Source organism: Engystomops pustulosus, chromosome 5 (genome assembly GCF_040894005.1).
Source record: "Engystomops pustulosus chromosome 5, aEngPut4.maternal, whole genome shotgun sequence".
Classification (NCBI taxonomy): Eukaryota; Metazoa; Chordata; class Amphibia; order Anura; family Leptodactylidae; genus Engystomops; species Engystomops pustulosus.
Window position 1 is genome coordinate 55355355 of NC_092415.1, and position 20743 is coordinate 55376097.

A 20743-nucleotide genomic window follows, 5' to 3' on the forward strand; every position below is an offset into this window, starting at 1 on the left:
AACAATGGCGGCGTCCAGCACGAACTTAGAGAAGACAGAAGACGGCGCGGAAGCCGGAAGAGGACCCACGTGGACATCGGGGGAGCAGCGCTGCACGTCGGGGCCACCGGAGGGTGAGTATATAAGTTTATTATTTTTTAAATATTTTTTAAGTTTAAGTATATGTATATTGACTCGTGTATAAGCCGAGGGGACGTTTTTCAGCACATTTTTTGTGCTGAAAAACTCATCTTATACACGAGTATATACGGTAATACTTGGGGAATTTGTTATTACATTGTGTGGTTTCTTTTATTACTCTTTAATACTGCAACTGCAACAAAAAGTCTCCAAAAGTAGCACAAGAAACCAGGCAACGTGGTGATAAATAGGATTTAGGACTATAGGATTTAGGATGTAGTAATAGTTTTAAGTAATAGGATTTATATAGAAAACAAAATATGGTACAAAAGCATATTGGGCCTTTAGAGTTGATGTTCTCTGTAATCATTTCATGTGGGTTGGCCATCTCCAAGCACATGTATACGGGAAGTCCCTGGGTTCCGTACAGGATAGGTTCTTTAAGTTTGTTCTTGAGTTAAATTTTTAAGTCGGAATTGTATATTTTACAATTGTAGCTCCAGACAAAAAAATTTTTTTTCTCCCAGTGACAATTGGATTTTCAACATTTTTATGTGTAATAGGACCAAGGATTATCAATAAAATGTCATTATAGACATCTTACAGTGGGCCAGTGCAGCCTGGGCCTTAGTGAAAGCATCCAGAGAGCTTCCCCAGAGGTCACAGGTGGCAGAGAGGTCCATATGTAACTAGGGGTCGTCTGTAAGTTAGCTGTCCTTAAGTAGGGGACCGCCTGCATTTTGTAGGACACTTTATAAGGTTTCCAGACATTCCTTTCCTGTTGGCCAGCAATCTGTAATTTTTACACAAAATGCAGTTTTTATTCATATTTTATATGCAAATGACCTTCTTGGTGCAAAAGACCTGGGCTGTGTCTGGTGGCGCACAATTTTTCTTCTTTCTCCCCTATTTTTCTGCAGCGGTATCCATCATTATGCAAACGGAAGGTGTTGCTTTCTCTAAAACAACCAATCCCAAGGATCCAGGAAAGTTATCTCTGGGAGGCTTATAAAGTGCCATACACAATCCTGCTTTTACCGAACGATGAGTGCAGAGGTCATAGACTTCTGTAGCCAACTACAGGCGGTCCCCTACTTAAGGACAACCAACTTACAAATGGCCCCTAGTTAAAGACAGACCCCTCTGCCCACTGTGACCTCTGGTGAAGCTCTTTGGATGTTACTATAGTCCCAGGCAGCAATGATCAGCTGTAAGGTGTCTGTAATGAAGTTTTATTGATAATCCTTGGTCCCATTATAGGAAAAAATTTTAAAACTCCAATTGTCACTGGGGCAAAGAATTTTTTTGTCTGGAACTACAATTATAAAATATACAGTTTCGACTAACATACACATCCAACTTAAGAACAAACCCATGGGACCTTGTAACCTGGGGACTACCTGTGTCAGCTGTAGAAGTGTCTTTGGTTTTGTTGAGAGGTCGTCATTCACCCCAATAGTCTGGAAATAGTCCTGGTGGGATTACTAGGAGCAGAAGCCTCTGAGTAAGACAACTCCCTTAATAACCCCCCCCCCCTCCTGCCCAAAGTAATTAGTGTTTTGTAGTAACATGTAAAAATATTACAAAATGTAGGTTTTAACAAAAATGCTAACTTGCTATATTCAGCTATCATAAAATATAGCTTTACTGGTGGAATTTTTCACTTTGGTGGTTAACGTTTTCTGACTATGAGGAACCCATGAGTAAGGGATATGGTGATAGTCCAAGGTCTGGTGTACAAATTGAGATCTTTTAAAGCCCTGTATAGGTATGACTTCTGAAATGGTATTAAAGCAACATAACGTTATGGTAAAGGTATGGGGGTCCACGTCATGGATGCATTTATAAGTTGTACATGTTTTTGTGTGCTCCCATGACATATTTGATGGAGTTATTTTAATTTGAGAAAAATGTGTGAAAATGAGGCTTAAACCTCAGGGGGCTGGAGCTAAGGTAACAGGATTTATCCATGAATTAGTGTTAAATAGCACAGTAGGATTTGCTGCTGGATAAAATGAAAAGCAGCCTTCCACCTACATATTAGTTACTACAAAACGCTCCTAATGAACGTACTGCACAAATTATTAAAGATAAGGGGCATTTGCGGCTCTGCTTTAAAACCCCTTTGATTTATTTTAAATCTGTTTTCATTGCACTTATTTAGATAATGAATGAACAGCGTGAGCAGAGGTCTGCAGTCAGTGCCTTTAATTATATAAGATCTTGTGCTGCCTCAGCTTCCTCTCAGTCTCACAAACACACTCATCATTTTAGAAAGGTTCTCAGTGTGGATGTTACTCTTTACCAGCAATATTCCGGCCTCTGAAATCAGTAAACTAAACGTAGCCTGGGTTCACATCATGTCTTTTTGAGATGCTCAACATATATGCCAGGAACATATACAGGGCCTTATACTGACAAACAGAAGCATCTTTTTTACCTTTGTCTCTACAGTATACGTATTTTGTGCAAAACACAGGAAAAACCCAACAAACTACGTCTTTCCGTCCTGCTGAGGCCATTGGAGGCAAAGGGGGACGGATGCAAAGTATTGCTTCCACCCCAGCCTCCGCTGAGCATATATATCACTGAAAGAAACAGCCTGAAAATTAGCAGCAACAATAAAGCCCCTTCTACACTGGCGTTTTTCACGCGCGAGTTCTGCGCGTGCATTTGACGCGCAGAACTTGCATTGCACTCTGTCCCATTGTATTCAATGGCTCTTTCTCCATTAGCGTTGTTTTTGATGCGCGTGCTTGCGTTCGTTTGCACGCGCGTCAATATCGCAGCATGCTCTATTTTTGCGAGTCACGCGCAATTTTCACGCCCCATTCAAGTCTATGGAGATGCATCAAGAACGCATTGCACTCGCAATCATTGCAAGTGCAATGCGAGTGCAATGCGTTTTAAACGTAAGGGTTGCTAGGTGACCAGAATAACAGTATTTCCCCTGCTCGCGAACGATCATTTAATTAAAAAAACACAGTGAAGAACAGTGAAGAATAGAATAAAACCAGTGAACACAGTGAAAACAGTGACCACAGGATCATTTAAGAGAAAAACACAGTGCAGAACACAGTGCAGAATAGATTACAGATGTTCGGCACATCTGCTTACTTGTCAGGAGATACGCGCGGAACGGTGCGGCCAAAATAGCATGTGAAGAACAATATATATGTGTGAAGAACACATTGCAGATGTATTTAAACATCTGCAATGTGTTCTTTACACACATATATTGTTCTTCACATGCTATTTTGGCCACAACGTTCCGCGCGTATCTCCCGACAAGTAAGCAGATGTGCCGAACATCTGTAATCTATTCTGCACTGTGTTCTGCACTGTGTTTTTCTCTTAAATGATCCTGTGGTCACTGTTTTCACTGTGTTCACTGGTTTTATTCTATTCTTCACTGTTCTTCACATCTGCTAACTTGTCGGGAGATAATATACACGGGGAACAGTGAAGAATAGATCGCAGATGTTTGCAACTTATCAGAAGACATTATTTTTTAATTAAATAACCCATTTTAATCCCAAACCATGGTCCCTTTGAAAAATGCTCGATTCTCCCATTGACTCGCGCGTGAAAAATGCGCCGAAAACGCAAAAAAAACGCTAACAACACGCGCGTGAAAAACGCAAAAACGCTAATTACTCCAAGGAAAAATGGAACAAAAACGCAGCCAAAAACGTCAGTTTTTCACGCATTGCACCCTGACGTGAAACGCAACGCTAGTGTGGAAGAGGCCTAACTGGTTAGTGTTTGCTGCTCCTCCTGCCTTTAGGGGCTGAAACAGGACGATGTACCGCACTGTAAGGGCACATTGGGAGTACGACCAATGTATCCTCATAACAGAGGACACAGTGGGGCACATTTACTTACCCGTCCCTGTTGCGTTCCCCGATGTGCATTGTCCGATTGGAATGCACTGTGCCACAATTCACTAAGATCGTGTGCCCGATATGCTGCATGTGTCACTTACCCGCTCAGGTCCGTCAGAGTTCACCTTCTTCTTCCTGGTGCATGTAAGTGCTTGTTCTTGTGACACAATTTAAATGTTAAATACCGCGCTCGTCCAAATCAGTCGTCCCCCAATTTCTGTCACATGAAAGCCGGCGTTGCTGCGCCAAAATCCAATTACGTGCGACACAATCCCCTTCTACATTCCTGTCCCAGTGGTGCAAATCCCGAAAACTTTGGAAATGCGACCCCCGTACCCTTAGTAAATAAGCCCCAATGTGAATGCAGCCTTACAATTCCTTTACTTTCCTTATTTCTTCATAAACTGGTCCTGAATAATGATTAGTCTCTGAAAATTTACTACCCAGTTCCAAGTCCACAAATTCTGCTTTCCGGCACTTTCATGTTCCTGAACAAGACAAAATCTTGTTCATATCTATAGTTATCATGTGGCCATTCCCGCTCCAGTTACTATATTTAGGAACACAATCTCTTCCCTTTTGCCTTGTACTTGTTGTTAGCTCCACACTGAGATGTGATGTAAATGATGTTTATGCTTTTATTTTTATAAAGTCTGTTAATGGAACATTTCTCTGGGATTTGTAATGCGTTGGGTTTGTAATGTGTCGTTACATATTTAGTTGATGTAAAATACTTGTCATGTTCATCCTTCCTCGGGTCTGGCTGCTTTGTTTTTGCCATCTGCTTATATTTATTTTTGTTGGTTTTTTTTTCTTATGAAAAAGTACATTTATTTTAGTATCAGTTGTTATCATTTTAGCTAGAACGAAGGATAACAAAAAAAAACAATAATTTTCCAATTAAATTGGCAGCTAATAATTGCTTATAATGGATCCATGTTATTCTTTTGTATATTTTAGTGTTATATTATACTATACTATACATTTTGCATAGTATTCTGTAGTATTTACTAGAACTGAATTATGTCTCCATCTGCAATGGAGTTTTTGTTCCTGATGTTTCCTGATCACAACATTTTTTATTTTTTTGATGGGTTTTCTAAACATTATACTCTATTATGCAGGTGTTTTTATTCCTTCCAGGTTACAAAAAAGGGTGTGACCTTATCCATTTTAGGCTTTTCTTACATTACAGTGTCATCTGATCCTTTTTTTCTGTAATATATAATTTTATAGAATAGATATTATTCTGAACCTACTGAACAATGCAGTATGTGGTTACCAAGGATGACTCAAAAGTGGTGAAAAGCATTCCATTACCCATAATGCGATCCATTGTCAAATGACATAAGTATGTTTTTTTTTATGGAAGAGGACTAAGTACAGCAATAGAGACTCGGAGAGAACTGATTGGATGATGAAAGAGCAGAACTAAAAAAAAACTTTCCAGGAATAACATTTCTCTAACAATATTGTATAATGTCATAGACATGTATTAATCTACTTACTGTAGGATATTGTAGTTTTCTCCTACACCCAACAGATTGAATTGGTGCCACGTAAAATTATCTATAAAATTATTTCTATACAGTAATTATGATTTTCAGTCTGTTTCTGTGTACCAAAGGAATATATAAAAATAATATGTTAATGGAGAGCAGTTTTAGAGAAGAACAGAAATCCCTCTCTTTCTTAGAGGACACAAAATTGTCGAACCATTTTTCCATCTTTATGTTTTTCTCGACTATTCTGTAGAAGTGAGTGTAAGTCATGACCATGGGGCTTGGACCACTTATCTCCATAGTGCTGCTCATGTCCATTCTACAAAGTGCACTTCCAGCTCGCTATGTTTCTGCCCACTAATGCAGAGATGCTGTAGTCGAAATGGCTTTCTGTACACTTCTTCCAGATGTCCTGCAGAGTTTTTCAATGTAATGAGAGACTCCTAAAGTTTTAAGTACAATAGAAAAGAAAATAGAAGTAAGAAAGTTGGTAGTATTGATTTATGCGTGGTCACTCCACTGTGGTCAGGATGCAATCGCAGTTGCCTTCGGATCTTTTTCATCATTTTCCAGTGCAGAAATCTTTTTTCGTTTTCCGCTTCTTACTGATGAAAGTCTGTGAATGCAACTGTTGAGAAAGTTGCAATCGATACTTTAGCTCGAAGCAGCTGATTTTCTTGCACCCCCTTTTCTGAGTACTGTTCTGTTCTGCTGTGTCCCCCAGAAACCCAGACTCTTATCCGGGATATTTCCTTTTTTATTTCATTTTTAAGTGAAGTTGACATTTCCAGAATGACATCCTTCTAGTCGGTATTGTAGATACAGTTTTTACAAAAGGAGAAAATCTTCCATTTAAAGATCTTTTTTTTTATATTGTATTCTTTTTAAAATTGACCCTTCTTGAGGTAAAGATGAAGCAGGACACTTAATATTCATTATTGAAGAAAATCGAAAAGACGTTTTTTGAAAACTGCTCGTTCACTTGTTTGGAAGAATGAATAGACACAATTTATATTGTTGATCGGTCTTTGGCAGTCCTGGTTGCTGTCAATTTCCTTTTAGCCTCTGACTGTATGGGTAAATGTCAAATCTATTTTCCCTTTATTTGTGTTTATTACATTTTCTATGCTGTTTTGCAACCTTCAAATAAAGTCTTTCGTATTGTGCTTGTTTACCTTAATTTCCTCTCGTTTTCTAAGACTTGCGGCCAGGAAATGGGAAATTCTTTCTAGACTCTTATCTTTTGAAAGTTTTTTTTCCCCCTCCATGAAGTCTTAATGAGGGATTGTATAAGGACATAGTGAGGTCTTTTGTTTTGTGGAGACTGGAAGCGGAGCAAGTGAAAAGAATTGAGTGAGATTTTTATTTATGCCCATGAGCCTTTGTTTTTGTGAACATTGTGTGAATTGACAATGGCAGTGGTTAGTCATTTGCAAATTCTGTTAAAATGAAAAAAAAAAAAGACAGAATAAAGAAAATAAATGGCTATACACCATATATATTTATATAAGCCAGAGTTGTGTCTATTGTAGTTATGCAATGAACAATGATTTCAATTCATCAAAATATTTTAAAGGAAAAATTCAGAAAGAGAGATGTTAGAACAATTTACTCCGTGAATAATGCCCCTGTTTTTTTCTTATTGTAAAACTTCTGGTAAAATAAAAAGATATTTTTGTTTTAGAAGTTTCTTGCAAGATATTCTTCCTTTTACATGTAGGACGTCCATGCCTTTATCTTGGAACCCAATGGGATGTTATGTGTCATAATACACACTGTACACATCATAATGCATATGACATTTTCTAACGGAAACTTTCTGAGTTACTGCTGCTTACTTAACCATTCCACTGTTGACATTGGAAGATTTTGGAATATGTTTTTCAAAATCTTCAAAAACCAGAACATTTCCCAAATAAAAACAAAAATGTAATGGGAACAAGGTTAAAAAGTTTGTTGTTTTGGCTTTTGATTTTTGCTGTGTAAGTTTTTGAGTTAAAATCTTCTTTCCGATGATAGTGGCACTTGGGCTAAATCTCTCCAAATACCAAGTTCTCTCAACAGTCTTTTTGTCTGACACAAATACCTACCGTATATACTCGAGTATAAGCCGACCCAAGTATAAGCCGAGACCCCTAATTTTACCACAAAAACCTGGTAAAACCTATATTTTGTTTACTCAAGTATAAACCGAGTTTGGGGTTTCAGCACATATTTTTGTGCTGAAAAACTAGGCTTATACTCGAGTATATAAGGTAACTGTTCCTTTGTTATTCATGCTTTTTGAAGGTAAAATATTTGGATTGGGGCCTCATGCACATGAGTATCTGCATCAGGACCACATCAGGGCTTCAAACAACGGGCCATGTGCAATGTTTACGGCCTGTATAAAATCGGTGGTTGACGCCTACTCACACCACGGGCATCCATCAAAAGTGCATGCACTGAGCCTTACCGCACCATGACCATTGGGGTCTGTGCGGCTAGCCGCTATTTATCTGAAAAATGTGTACATGAAGTCTAACATCTAATCTTACACTTTTTTGGGTCAAATTAAGCTTCCTCATTCCACAAAAACCTTTATTTTCAGTTTGACTTTTTTTTATACCCAATGTTAGCAATTACATAGACCTTGGGATTTGTCAGAACAAATAATACTGCAATATATGTTCCTATCTTATACCATTGTATTCCATAGAGCCTTATATAAACTTCCAGAATATTATGTAGCTGGTGGTGTAGATCTTACAATCAAAAAGATATAACCCCTGTAGGTGTTGCTGACAAGATGTAATATAAAAGTAATTACTTTTTAGAAGTATTTACTTACTGAAGAATGTATTTCTAATCATCTTATATCTGGCTTTCCCGTGCTTCTCCAAGCTCCTCTTATTGTTCATGGAAATTGCTTTCACATTAATTTAATATCATCATTGGCTCAGCCAGCTTCTGTCTAGATTTGGAAATCTTTTGTCTTATTGTTAGCATTTGCTCTCTGTAGAAGGGCCTCCAATTCCTCTCAGGTGGAATTTAATCACCATGATCCCAGTTCTTTGAAGCATTCCCAGTGGGGAAGCAAACCACTAGAGCTTCTCAAATCCACTTTGGCAGTGAGAAGGCGAAGCCAGTCTGCATTAAGCTCAGCTTGCTCCTACTAACTAATTCTTTGGCTTTTTGTACTTTAACCTGTTAGACGAGGGCATAAACTATTGTGATATTTTTTTTCCAGACATTTTTTTATATAGAGTCTTATTTCCTTGTTTTGAAACTCTGAGTATTTAGTAACAAGCAACGCGTCCTCGGCCTTCAAACGTTGAAAGAAATGTATTCTTCCTAATGGTTTCGTTGCTATAGATGTGCACGTAGTCTGATTCCTGGTATGTATGAAAGGAAGAAACTTTATTAGAAACATTATTAGGGAGTTGGAGACTCGGTGTAACTGCAGCAAAGTGATTTGTGTGGAAGATAGAAGAGTAGTAGCTCAAGGCATAGGGTTGTGCTCCATTATGTTGCTTTGTACTAAATAAAGAAATACACAAGGTTTGAGAAGCTTCTCTCTGCTAATAGCTTATAGTGGCCCAGAGGCATGAATTTACAGAATAATATAATGCTGGTTTCTGTGGGGCTCCAATGCAAAGTGAGAAAATATGTCTAGGTATCAGGTGAGGTCAGTCTCATTAAAGTTACATAGTCGGGAGGATCAGGATGAACCTCTTTCATCAACCTTCATTTTTCTCTTCTATTAAAGGGAAATAACTGATTTCTCTTTCTATACATAAAACCGAGAATAATATGATAATAAACACAGCCCCTCCCAGCACATACATGGTAAATAATACTTGTATAATGTCATTTAGAGCTCTGCTAATTACTGCAGACATTGCAGTAGGAGATATCTAGGTATTGTCCTGCCAGGACCTTTTCTTATTATTGACACTTAAGAAGTGCTGTTCTCTGCTGTCCTCGCCGAGCTCTGTAACCATTGATTTACAATGTGGGATCTTCTGGTTCATGAATAAGTTGCAAATGTCTTGTTGTATCCATTATGAAGCAGAAGCGAAGAGCGATGTGAACCAAGAAAACGTATTTAATCGCCTCTTAGTAATGTGAGAAAGGCAAACCCTCATAAGCCCCTCCAAAGAATAAAGAAGACGCATGGCTCTTCTGACGTGTCTGCTCTACAACATAATTGTATTACCTATAATAGTAGAATCGTTGAGCATCTTTTTATTAGAACGTTGTGTTGCTCCCCATTTATTCTTCATAGTGTGACCATTGGGGGGTGTCTATCACATTTCCAATCAGAGCTGGAAATCTGCTGAAAATAGAATAAAAAACTGCAACGGAGACTAAATATTTAGCAGGAGGATAATAAGATATAAAACATGAGAGGTAAATAGAACTTTGCAGAATGCTGCAGATTTTATGCTATACTGGGCATGTGGTCGGACTAACTATTATTTAATGCCAAGTTAAATGTAGGAATAGAGTAAGTATGTATTCCAAGAGAAATCACTATAGCACATTGCTTGCAGCTTTATTGCGCTCTTCCATCTGGATAGTCTCTTTTTTAAAAAAGAGGACCTGCAGCCAGTCATTTGATCACCACGGGTTCGGCAGCCGGACCCTGGACTGTTGGCTGCTTTTGCCAGGGCCAAACGATGGGTGACTGCACATTTGTGCTGTAGGAGAAATGTGAAAATTCATAGAAGCCATTTAGATGAATCAGACATAATCTGATAAAGATTACCTAAAATAGATCACATTGATGAAATATCAATTAACTATCAGAAGAGTGAAATGCCTTGTCTTCTTCAGAGCTCGGGTATTTACAGCTAGGGTATATTTTGTAGCAGCTGTTTGTGCATTTCCCTCTCACATGGATGGAGCCTGCAGTACTGGACACAGCCACTATAGATGTCTAACACTATGCCTGCGCCTTTTAGATGTTTCTATTTACTTGTGTTTTAATAGTATTATGATCATTTTTAGCTCTCTCTTCATTTGTTATGTGCCATCTGTTGAAGCCTTCATGTGTAATAAGAAAAGTCCTTTGATGTAAAACCCAGAGCTTTGGCATATAAATATTGGCTTAAGGGACTTGGATTTTTACCCAAAAGTTGGCCACAATCATTGATGCCAGTTCCAGAATAACGGTGCCATTCCAGTTAAATGTAAGGAATTGCCAGCTATTCATAGTTTGTGATGAAAGCGTTAAAACATTTACTATAAACTATACCGGATTGAGTGACCATCATCAATTGTTCATGTGCCCATACCGATGATAGCGCCATGTACAGTATATTGAAGCAAAAGAGCGTCAACTTAATGTATCATTGACTGGTTCTTATTATGGGCATGACAGGACCCTTACATCGAGGAAGCCTTTATAGCAATGGCTCAGCACTAAGGTGGTTGGAAAAACTATTCAGAGATGAATCTTGTGAATTAATGTAAACCTACCAATTGATTTGATACATTATGAAGCAAACGTAGCTTGAGACTGCTGTAGCTACACTGATTCAGGAACATATCTGAGTGGTTTTGCTGATAAAACAGATATAACATTATAATAATGAACCTCTGTCTCTTCTATGGCTGGTTCACCGCTTCTCCTAGCAAGTGAGTTATTCACTGCAGGAGAGGATGATGTAATCCCTGGGTTTTGCCTGAAGGCAGAATAATCAGTTGCTGCACCATCCCCCAGCTGCTGTGTATGAGTCATCCAGCTCAGGTTGATAAGTTATGTCTTGACTAACCTCCATTTGTGATTACAAGCTCAGTGTCTAATGTGTTTATATAGGCAGCCAGCCTGACCCAGCTGTACCAAGGTCCTGAATGATATAACAGTTTTTTCAGCAAAACCACTCAGCTCAGGAATCCAACCAGGACATAATGGTGCTGCATCAATCTAGCTACAGCATTCTCAAGGTATCCCCGAGCAGGTATCATTTCCACATTTCAATGCCACTGTTATGTAATGCTCCTGTGCTGGTGACAACAGCAAAAGACTGTTTGGGCTGCAAACTCAGTCATGTCAAGTTTTTAGTGGGAACAACAGTTGACAGTCTGGCTTGTCAGTTGACAGTCTGGTCAGAAATGGTTATTGGTAGGAATTCTATTGGTAGAATTATCATAGGCCATTGTCATTTATGCTCCAAAAATGCTGATAACATATACAGGAAGCTCATAGGAAGTTTGTAATTAGGGTCATTGGTCAAGTTCCAGTATTTTGTCATGCTGGAAATGAAGTGACAGTGTGCAGCGATTATAGTCATTGTCAAAACAGACTTCTTCCCGCGAGAGACTCCAGACTGTCCTGTCTAGAGTCCGGTCACTGGAAAGTCTCAGGCCCATCACCTGCATTCCTCCAGTGACAAAGAGCAGGCAGGACCAGACTCCCAGAGAGAGCGCAAAGCTGTCACTTTTCTGTCTCATCTCGCTGACAAATTGCACAGAATTCTTTAAATATTCAGCATTTTGTTCCTCAATAAGCAAGGACATACTGATTTATTTTTTTATATACATCAAATCTTCTCCGGTAAATTGCCGTTCCCGTGCTGCATGGGTGTCATCTACTGAATTACATTTTTATTGACAAAGCCCGCAGCTAGGTTTCGATAGATTTTAAGCTCTTTTCGTGCCCACACATAACCTTTTTTGTGCTTTATTGTTTATCCAATGACAGAATAACCATTAAAAGCTTTTGCTTTCTTAGCTGTTTTCGAAACCCCTATTCCAAGGCCAATCTTCTTTTAGATGTTTTCTCATGTATTGTGCTTCTGAAAGGTATGAGTGTCAATGCCAGAGATTTTTGAGCATTAACAACACAAAAGTCCCTAAACCACTCTTTTTCACTGTGTTGAAAAAACATGGTTAGAGATAACCCCAAAAGAGTTTAATGCCATTTCGCCTTGAAATTAAGTAGAACTGAGGTAAAATGGTAAAAGTTCTATGTTGGCTGGGTAGCACGTTTCAGGCAATTATCGGGTTTCCTTCTGTCTCTTGTTCATTACCTTTTTGAGAACATTTTAAGATGCTTGTCCGGAGTCTTTGGCTCTGGCTTGACATTTAGAGCATCCTTGTCTGATAATAAGTTTGTAATGGTGAAATGGTTTCTGCTAGCTATATCTCCTCCGGAAGAATGTTTTTGCTCTCCCCTATGATTCCACTTAAGGCTCAACAACTGCTAAGTTCAATTGTTAAAAGAAGCAAGATTGTTTAGAGTTTAGATCTTACCAGACATGTGGGATTTGTTTCTTCCATTCCAGTTATCAAAAAGTTTAACCCTTTGCCCCCACATTTCTAATTGTGAACCTTTTAGAACCTAAACGAGCCGTTTATTCGGAGCCGAAGCGAAAAAAGGTTTTTTTTGTGGAGTGAAATGTCTGTTGATAATGGTGCGTGTGTTTAACAGACGCTTTCTGTTACATTTCAGGGACCAGCAGAAGCACTCGTGGGATCCAGAATATGCAAGACAGGATTTCTTGAGGATGTTTATCACGCTAGTGTGTTCAGGAGCGTACGTGAAGGGCAGCCTCTCCTAAATGGTAAGGTCACCTGGAAGAACATCTTTATATTTTTACAGTTCTACATTATATTACAGGGAAACTAACATTCCCCTACTGTAAGTACAATCGCTATATATACAGGCAGTCCCCTACTTAAGAACACCCAACTTACAGACAACCTCTAGTTACAAGCGGACCTCTGGATGCTGGTAATTTACAGTACGTTAGCCTTTGACTACAGTAAAGAACTATAATAGTTATTAAATTTGTCTTCCATGAAGCTTTATTGTTAATCCCCGTTCTTATAACAATCCAACATTTTTAAAATCCATTTGTTACAAAGACCAAAAAACATTTGGCTGTGGTTAAAATGATAAAATATATAGTTTTGACAAACCTACAGAACCTATCTTGTATGTAAACCAGGGACTGCCTGTAGTCAGAATTACAGAATATTTTGGAGGAGTAGATGCTTTAGACCACTGTCCTATCCTTAAATTTTTATACAGGGGGTAGGGTCAAGTCGATTGTTGCTACCAAAATGTAGTTAAACCTTTTGGGTTTATTCACCAACAATTGTCTCCCATGGGTTTACACTTTATTGAGTCTGATTGGACAACTTTTTAAAGGCTGGTTACAACGTGGCGCATGATCTGCCACAGTCACCCAACCCTCTCAACCCTACACATTGTGGTTTTATCTGTTTGGTGGACACAGAACCCATAATGACCAATTACCTTTTGCTAGATGTTGGACTTCCGTCATTGGACACACATTTAAAATGATCTAAATATTATAGATGTTTGTCTTTAATTTTCAGTATTGACTCCTGTCTCTCCATGGTCGTAGTCCTGGCTAAATCAAAAAATTCAGAGCAGAACCTATTCCTTCCCATGTGTGTGGCTCAGGCCCTCTTTTTTACTGTCATGGGTTTGTGAGTGGACCTCAACCCCCATAACACATGGGCCGCAAACAACAGACCGGAGGACTTTTTTTGGCCCAAGTGCAGCCTATGGTCGTGGGCATGTACACTTACCACAAGTTACCTACACTAACTAAAGGTCTGAAAATATTTCATTGTCATTTTGATGATGAAGGGCTCAGACAGACTATTGTGTATGATCAATACAATGCTTGGGTAATTGTTACCATGCTGAGACTTTATAAGGTTGAAGATTGTTCATTCTTTAAATGGTGGTTAAATACTGTAAATATTTCTACCTCCATAAACACAATTAAATAAACAATAGTTGTTCCATTGTCTCAAGTACACACATAATTCAGTCTTATTGAAAGTATTTCAGGATTCTCCATGTACACAAACACATGTAGAGCAGTTCACTATAGGAATCTACACCTGTAGCTCTTTCTTTGTTTATGGATTTTCCTGTAACAAATGAGTAAAGGAATCGCTGAATGTTTTGCATAGCATTTCCTTGTCATAACCATGAACTGTATTATCTGACACATCTAGAGTGTCTGCAGAGCTCAATTTGTTCATGTTGTCATATTAGTATTTTTTTTTACTATCTTGTTTGCAAAAATAACATTTTGCCGGTATGGGAGTGTAGTTAGGATATACATCTTGTATCTAAGATTGTATAGAGCATATATGTATAAGTATAACATGCATCTTAAAGCGTAACCGTCATTTGAAATCATTTTTTTATATAGTGTCTGGGAGGATGTAGTGAACATTTTTCTAATGGACTTTATTAACAAATTTTGATTTGTTTGTAAGAAAAACAGGCTACTCTTTCCTATAGAGTTGTGTATTCCAGCCTGTATATTGTGTGTCTATGGAGGCTGCATGGGCTCACATCAAATCTCCCTGTGTTTGGTTAAACAGCTCTGGTAGTGAGGATTAACCCCTTCTCTTTCAGCTTGATGTTTAAAAATTATGCTCATAGTATATTGCAGATAGGGAAAGAGATGAAAGGGTTTACACTCACAGAGATCAGTCCTGTAGACAGATTTTCCCTAGCAACGTAAAAGTAACATTGTAACTAGGTGGCACTTTGCAGCCTGTTACTTTACAAACTAAGGAGAGTTTGTTAATGAAGTATATTAGAAAAATGTTCACAACTATCCCTTCCCCACAGTATCAAAAATCATAAGAAATGACGGTTACTCTTTAAAGATTGAAATGGGTATTTTGTGGCCCAATTACAGTTATTTTATGATTACTTTGGCTAATAGCTATGAATGATTTAATTGCCTTTAAACTACTTACCTATGTGTATTCTAGAACATGTTAAATTTCAATGCAGTTCTGTGTCTGGATCCATCTGGAATGTGCTAAATCTTTGTATCCAAGGGTTTTTAAGATGCCATTTACATCTGATGAAAAATTGTGTAAGAATCTCCGGTGGAACATAACTTATTTTGCTTAAAAATTAAGTTCTATCTATTATATTAAGTGTAGCAAAGTTGATGCTCTAGCGAAAAATCCATAGCAGAAAACACTGGGTAGACCTTGGATAGCCTCAGTGTTCAGACCTAGTGATCAGAAGCACAAGGTACCATTGAACTGAACTGTCCGTCCATCACCAGAAGCCATTTTTCAGATTATCTTTTGATTTTTTGGACTATGTCGGTTTACTCTTTAGTTTGATTATGCAAACACGTCTTATGGTTATTTCTGTTATGTCTGTGAGATTGTTGCTGCTTAGTTCATTTAGATGTGGTGGTGCTGATAAAAAGGTTCAGTTTCCTGCGCTTTGAAGTAGATTATAAGGACCAATCTCTCTTCCTTTAGCTTCCTATCTTGCATATAAATCTTGCTAGATGGATTGAGAAGGTGCCAGAGGAATGGATTCTTGAAACAAAAAGCTATAGACTTGATTTACCTTGACTGTGTATAGCTATATCTCACAGTAATGATATTTTCACGTAGCATTTTGCATTTTTCAACTGTAATTGAAACTTAAATGCAGGAGGAAATGATGAACGGAGATGTTTTCTGAATTAAGGTACTCAGTTCCTCCACTGCTTTAATCGCTTAATGCATACATTTATAAAGGGTGATCTGTTTGGAAAAAGAAGTGAATTTCCTATGAGACCGGATCTGTCAGGTTTTTAGGGAATTAAGGATAGATAATTCTATCCTAATGCAACAGTCTATCCTAATTTAGTTTTTACTTTGTCCATATTAGAAGATAGAACTCAGGTCTTTTTTGTCAATTACCAATTCTTTTTAATTAGGCAATAGCATGCAAGTGCACTTCTTGGTAATAAGCTCCATTAATGGCCCAGAAAAGCATTTTGTTTCATGACCACAAGTGACATAGCCCTCCATTATAAGGCTCGCATTAATGAAACACAACTTTCATTTAAAGGGCACTAATCTAACCACTACACTCGTGATGTCAGGGAGTTTTTTTCTTGTGCAGCCCCTTTTACAACCCAACAAACAAGTGGTTTTTTATGTGGTAAAGACCAGATGTGATATCAGAATATAAAATAAAAATTGTATTGTTCCACACACAAGTGTCATCTCATGTTATAAAAATGTGAATGTTAATATTCCGTGTTAAATTGTCCTGCACTACTTAATGCCCAACTGAAATCTTTTTTTAATATAGGTGGGAACTTAACATTTATCAAATTTATAAATGAATATTAAATCGGTGTCCTCTAAATAAATCAAAATCAGGTAGTCAAAAGCTAACCATACATTTTAATAGCTTTTATAGTGGACTCCCCCATATACATTTTTGGCTCGGTAGCAGCTTTCTCCCATAGTCATGCATGCCTGAGATCATGTGTCTTGAAAAGGGAGAGGTAAAAAAGCTTATCCACCTGAGAACTAAGAGATTAAATGGTTGAATCCCAATTGTCCAATCCTCATTCCAATATACATCAACATTCAGGCAGTGTCCAAGTACATAAGAAACCCTCTTTTTACTTGGATACTGCCCGAAAGTAGATGTATTTGCCAACCCAGAAAATCCTTTGAACATTAATGGCTAATTGACTGCCAATACACATCTAATATGTTTGATCATCTTAAAGGAGTTATCATGGATCAGCGGTATCTAAATACAGGGTTCAGAAGATATACAATTGGCAAACACCCTATATTTACTCCTTTCAAGGGTAGACGTCACTTCGACAGGCTGCAACTGCTGCAGGAGCAGATACGTGGCTTTTACAAAATGACACCTCGTAAAAAGATAGATCGGCACTCACTTTATCCGGTTAAAATCTGGTAAAGTTTTACTCATCCAATGAAGAAGGACAGCACAGGCACCATACAGTCATAAAGATTAGGATGACATCGGATGTGTTTCAGACCTCAACAGGTCTTAAGTCATAGATACCATAGAAGAAAATAGTGCAGGCTGATATGCCGGTGAGGGACGATGCAACTCTGAAGCAGAGATGGGGGGGGGGACTGTATAGGTACTAAAAGTAGGAGGCCCATAGTGGTATTTCTGCTCACCACAAAATTTAAGATGGCATGTGATTGAATGTAGCGTGAGCCGCTGCTGCAATCCTTACTGCGAGGGGAGGGTATAATCAGAAAGTTGCAAGCATCAGGAGCGCTGCTGCCACATTGATTTATAAATAGAAAGTACATGAACACAGGCAGCTGAATGCAGAAGAGAATAATAAAAAACTGATAGTAGTTCTTATGGCAGGACAACATCACTAAAGTCATGGAGAATGGGTGGTCTGCACATCTTCATGCTTCAAACTTCCCTGTGTGTTGCTAAAATTATACTTTGTAAGTTGTCAATCAGCTTAGTTAATGAAAAAGTAGACCTGGTAAGCCAGTAATGGAAAGCCGGGTCTAGCAACAAGAATATACAGCTAATTTATTGGAGCTGCAAGTCGAGTTTAATCCCAGCCTGCCTGCCTGAATTGTCAGTAATCTTCATTGGTGCTTGGAAACAGCGCTGAGCAGCAGATAACCAACTAATTAATTCATTTCTAAAATAGAATTGCCATCAGCAAGTGAATTTAAATAAAGAAAGAAGAGTTTAAGTTATGTGCCGGCAAAACATACCTTCTACAAGCGAGCAGCCATTATATATCTGCACACAGGAACATTTCTTCCATTAACAGGAAAAAATGACTATTCTAACACTACTTTTTATTAGTCTTGCAGGATATTGAAAGAACTCATCAGTTTCCACCTTTAGGGATATTGGATAGTTCAGCTCTGTATGAAAATGATAGCCCAGTATTTATGCCACTATATCAAAGAGACCTACCTGTTGAGTTCTTTTAAGAAGATAATCATCTACAAGTCTTTTATCTGGAATATGCTGGGGAGTTGCACCACTGGGATGCTGCCATATCCATATGTCGTTTACATAGTTTAGATCTGCTACGAATGAAAATGTACCTAGTTATTAGGCTGTACTTTAGAGTTTTCCCTTTCCTTATATTTTATGCAGCATCTAGATCTGCACAAGCCTTTGTTTAGGAACAGGTGTAGACTGATGCAGGCAATGCTGCTTTAGTTCTCTGCCATTCCCACCCAAAACGCCTTAGAAATTGCTGATCAGAATTATGTCCTTACAGATACTAATTACCACAAGATCCTTGGACAGAGGGCAACAAATCACAATAATATATAGCAATTTTAAATAAATATATAATTTAGAGAAGTTGACCACCCTTGTCATTCTGAGAGGCCCATCACCACTTTCTTCTGATACAGCTACTTTAGTCTTTGAAGTGGTCATTAGCCCATGAGATAAGGAATTTAAAATTCCCTATCTGATACAAGACGCTTTTATATTGGAACATTTGAATTGTGTAGGTATCAGACTAGTTACAATATATGAAGTAACTAGCAACAAGGAAGATGGTAACCTTTCTAAACATGGTGTCCTACTGTCACTGTGCCCCCATGCAGACAGCCACTAACTAGATGCCATTGTGACAATAACCACTATAGAGATGACCTTATGAAGACAACCACTAACTAGATGCCATCATGAAAACAACCCATGTCCAGATGCCCTCATTAAGACAGCCATTATCCATTGGCGGTTATACACTTTTCATGTGACCTTCAGAAAGACAACTTGTCTTATTGAACCTGGTGGTCTCTTGGATAGCCAGTCACCAGTTAAAGGGGTTTTCCCAGAAGACAAGTTTCTTATATGTACTCAGGATAACAAAAAACACATTCTCTAATTTACTGTAACTTCAGACTTAGGGTTGGGCGCCATCTTGGATTTTTAAGTAAGATCGTGCAGATGAGATTTCTGTGTCTTGTGCATGTATCCATGCAATCTAATGGATCTCATGCATCTCTGATCTGTCTCATCTCTCTCTATGTGTCAGTGTGTTAGTACAATCTCAGAAGCCAGATAAAAGTGTTTATACACCTGTAGTCTGATAATCTAACCGCATTTTCACCTCACAGAACTAGATGGATCATAATGTGTCTGCTTAGAGAGGCCCCTCCCACGCCCTGGGATTTTGCACTGACCAGCATAGAGAGGAATAGGAGCTAAAACAGCAATAACACTGAGTAACATTGTAAAGTTAAAGTTATCCGGGTTTAAAAAATTTTTTATGGCCGGGCTGGGGAGGGCTAGTTAAACATAATAAACATGGACTTACCTCCTCCGGCGCCGCTGATGTCCCGCGCCGCGGTCCCTTCGATCCGTGCCCCTGTTTGTTTACAGGGGCACAGAAGCCGCGCACAGGGAGCTTCCGGTCCGCGATGTGGACGGCTCCTCCCATCCGTCCCTATCTCTCAGCGTTGTAAGCGCTGGGAGATGGTGCGCATGGGAGCATCCGGCCGGCCGGAAGCTCCCTGTGCGCCGGTGTAATGAAACCGGCGCACAGAGAAGACCGGCCGCGGCGCAGGACATTGGCAGCACCGGAGGAGGTAAGTACATGTTTATTATGTTTAAATAGCCCATCCCAGCCCGGCCAGAAGAAATTTTTTAAACCCGGATAACCCCTTTAAAGTTAAAATGCTCTTTATTGTGTTAACATCACCAGGGGGTTTTGAGATGTGAGAATTTTCTTTCGTGGGGAAACCCCTTTAATGGCCACCATGTGAAGCTACATTTACCGTGTGAGCTACCATGAGAGGCTCCTGTTGGGGCTCCTGCTTCGCTGTCCTGATAAGACAACCCCTTTAATATCTTATGATGCTGAAATCTTACCATATTACTATCATTGTATAATCATCCCCTGCGGCAGTGACGAACGATAACACTATAACTAGTAAATGTGAGGGAGATCTAAAGAACTTACAAAGGTAATTATTATGCATAGTATATGCAGATGAGCAATCCATCACCGAGCAGTTTTTCCAACCTATATTTAATTAAACCGTCATTACAGAACATTATCTTTGCCAGCAAAATATTTTTTGCTTATTCATCATGTGAATACCAATGACACAAGACAATGGCAGCCTCTTTCTTGGCACTTGCTTCTCTGCCGTGAAGAAAATGAAGGGCAAAGCTTTCCCTTGAACTTCCTGTTGTAAAAGCTGTATGATTTGTGTGAGAGGAGATTCTTGTGAGAACGTAGTGTGCCGTGCACCGCTGCCGGACTGACTGCTTAGTAGCCTTTTCTTTTACCCAGCGTTCTCCAGTCATGATCTGAATGTAATGAATGAGCCTTATGTGTAACGTGCAATGACTTCCTATAATCTAGCGGGTAAATATGCCTGTGTTATCTGCTGTGGCATCATGGCTTCCGCTCATAACACAGCCTTGATAGCTATGCCCCATCTGCTTTCTAA

At 38.8% G+C, this 20743-nt stretch overlaps 1 protein-coding gene across 1 annotated transcript in view; it reads left to right on the forward strand.

The window, feature by feature from the left end:
* Window positions 1-20743, forward strand: part of CDH2 (cadherin 2) — a 203294-nt gene that overhangs the window by 13537 nt on the left and 169014 nt on the right. The window contains exon 2 of the mRNA XM_072152028.1: window positions 12945-13056. Within this exon, the coding sequence (XP_072008129.1) occupies window positions 12945-13056 (112 nt within the window). The remainder of the gene's footprint in view (window positions 1-12944; window positions 13057-20743) is intronic.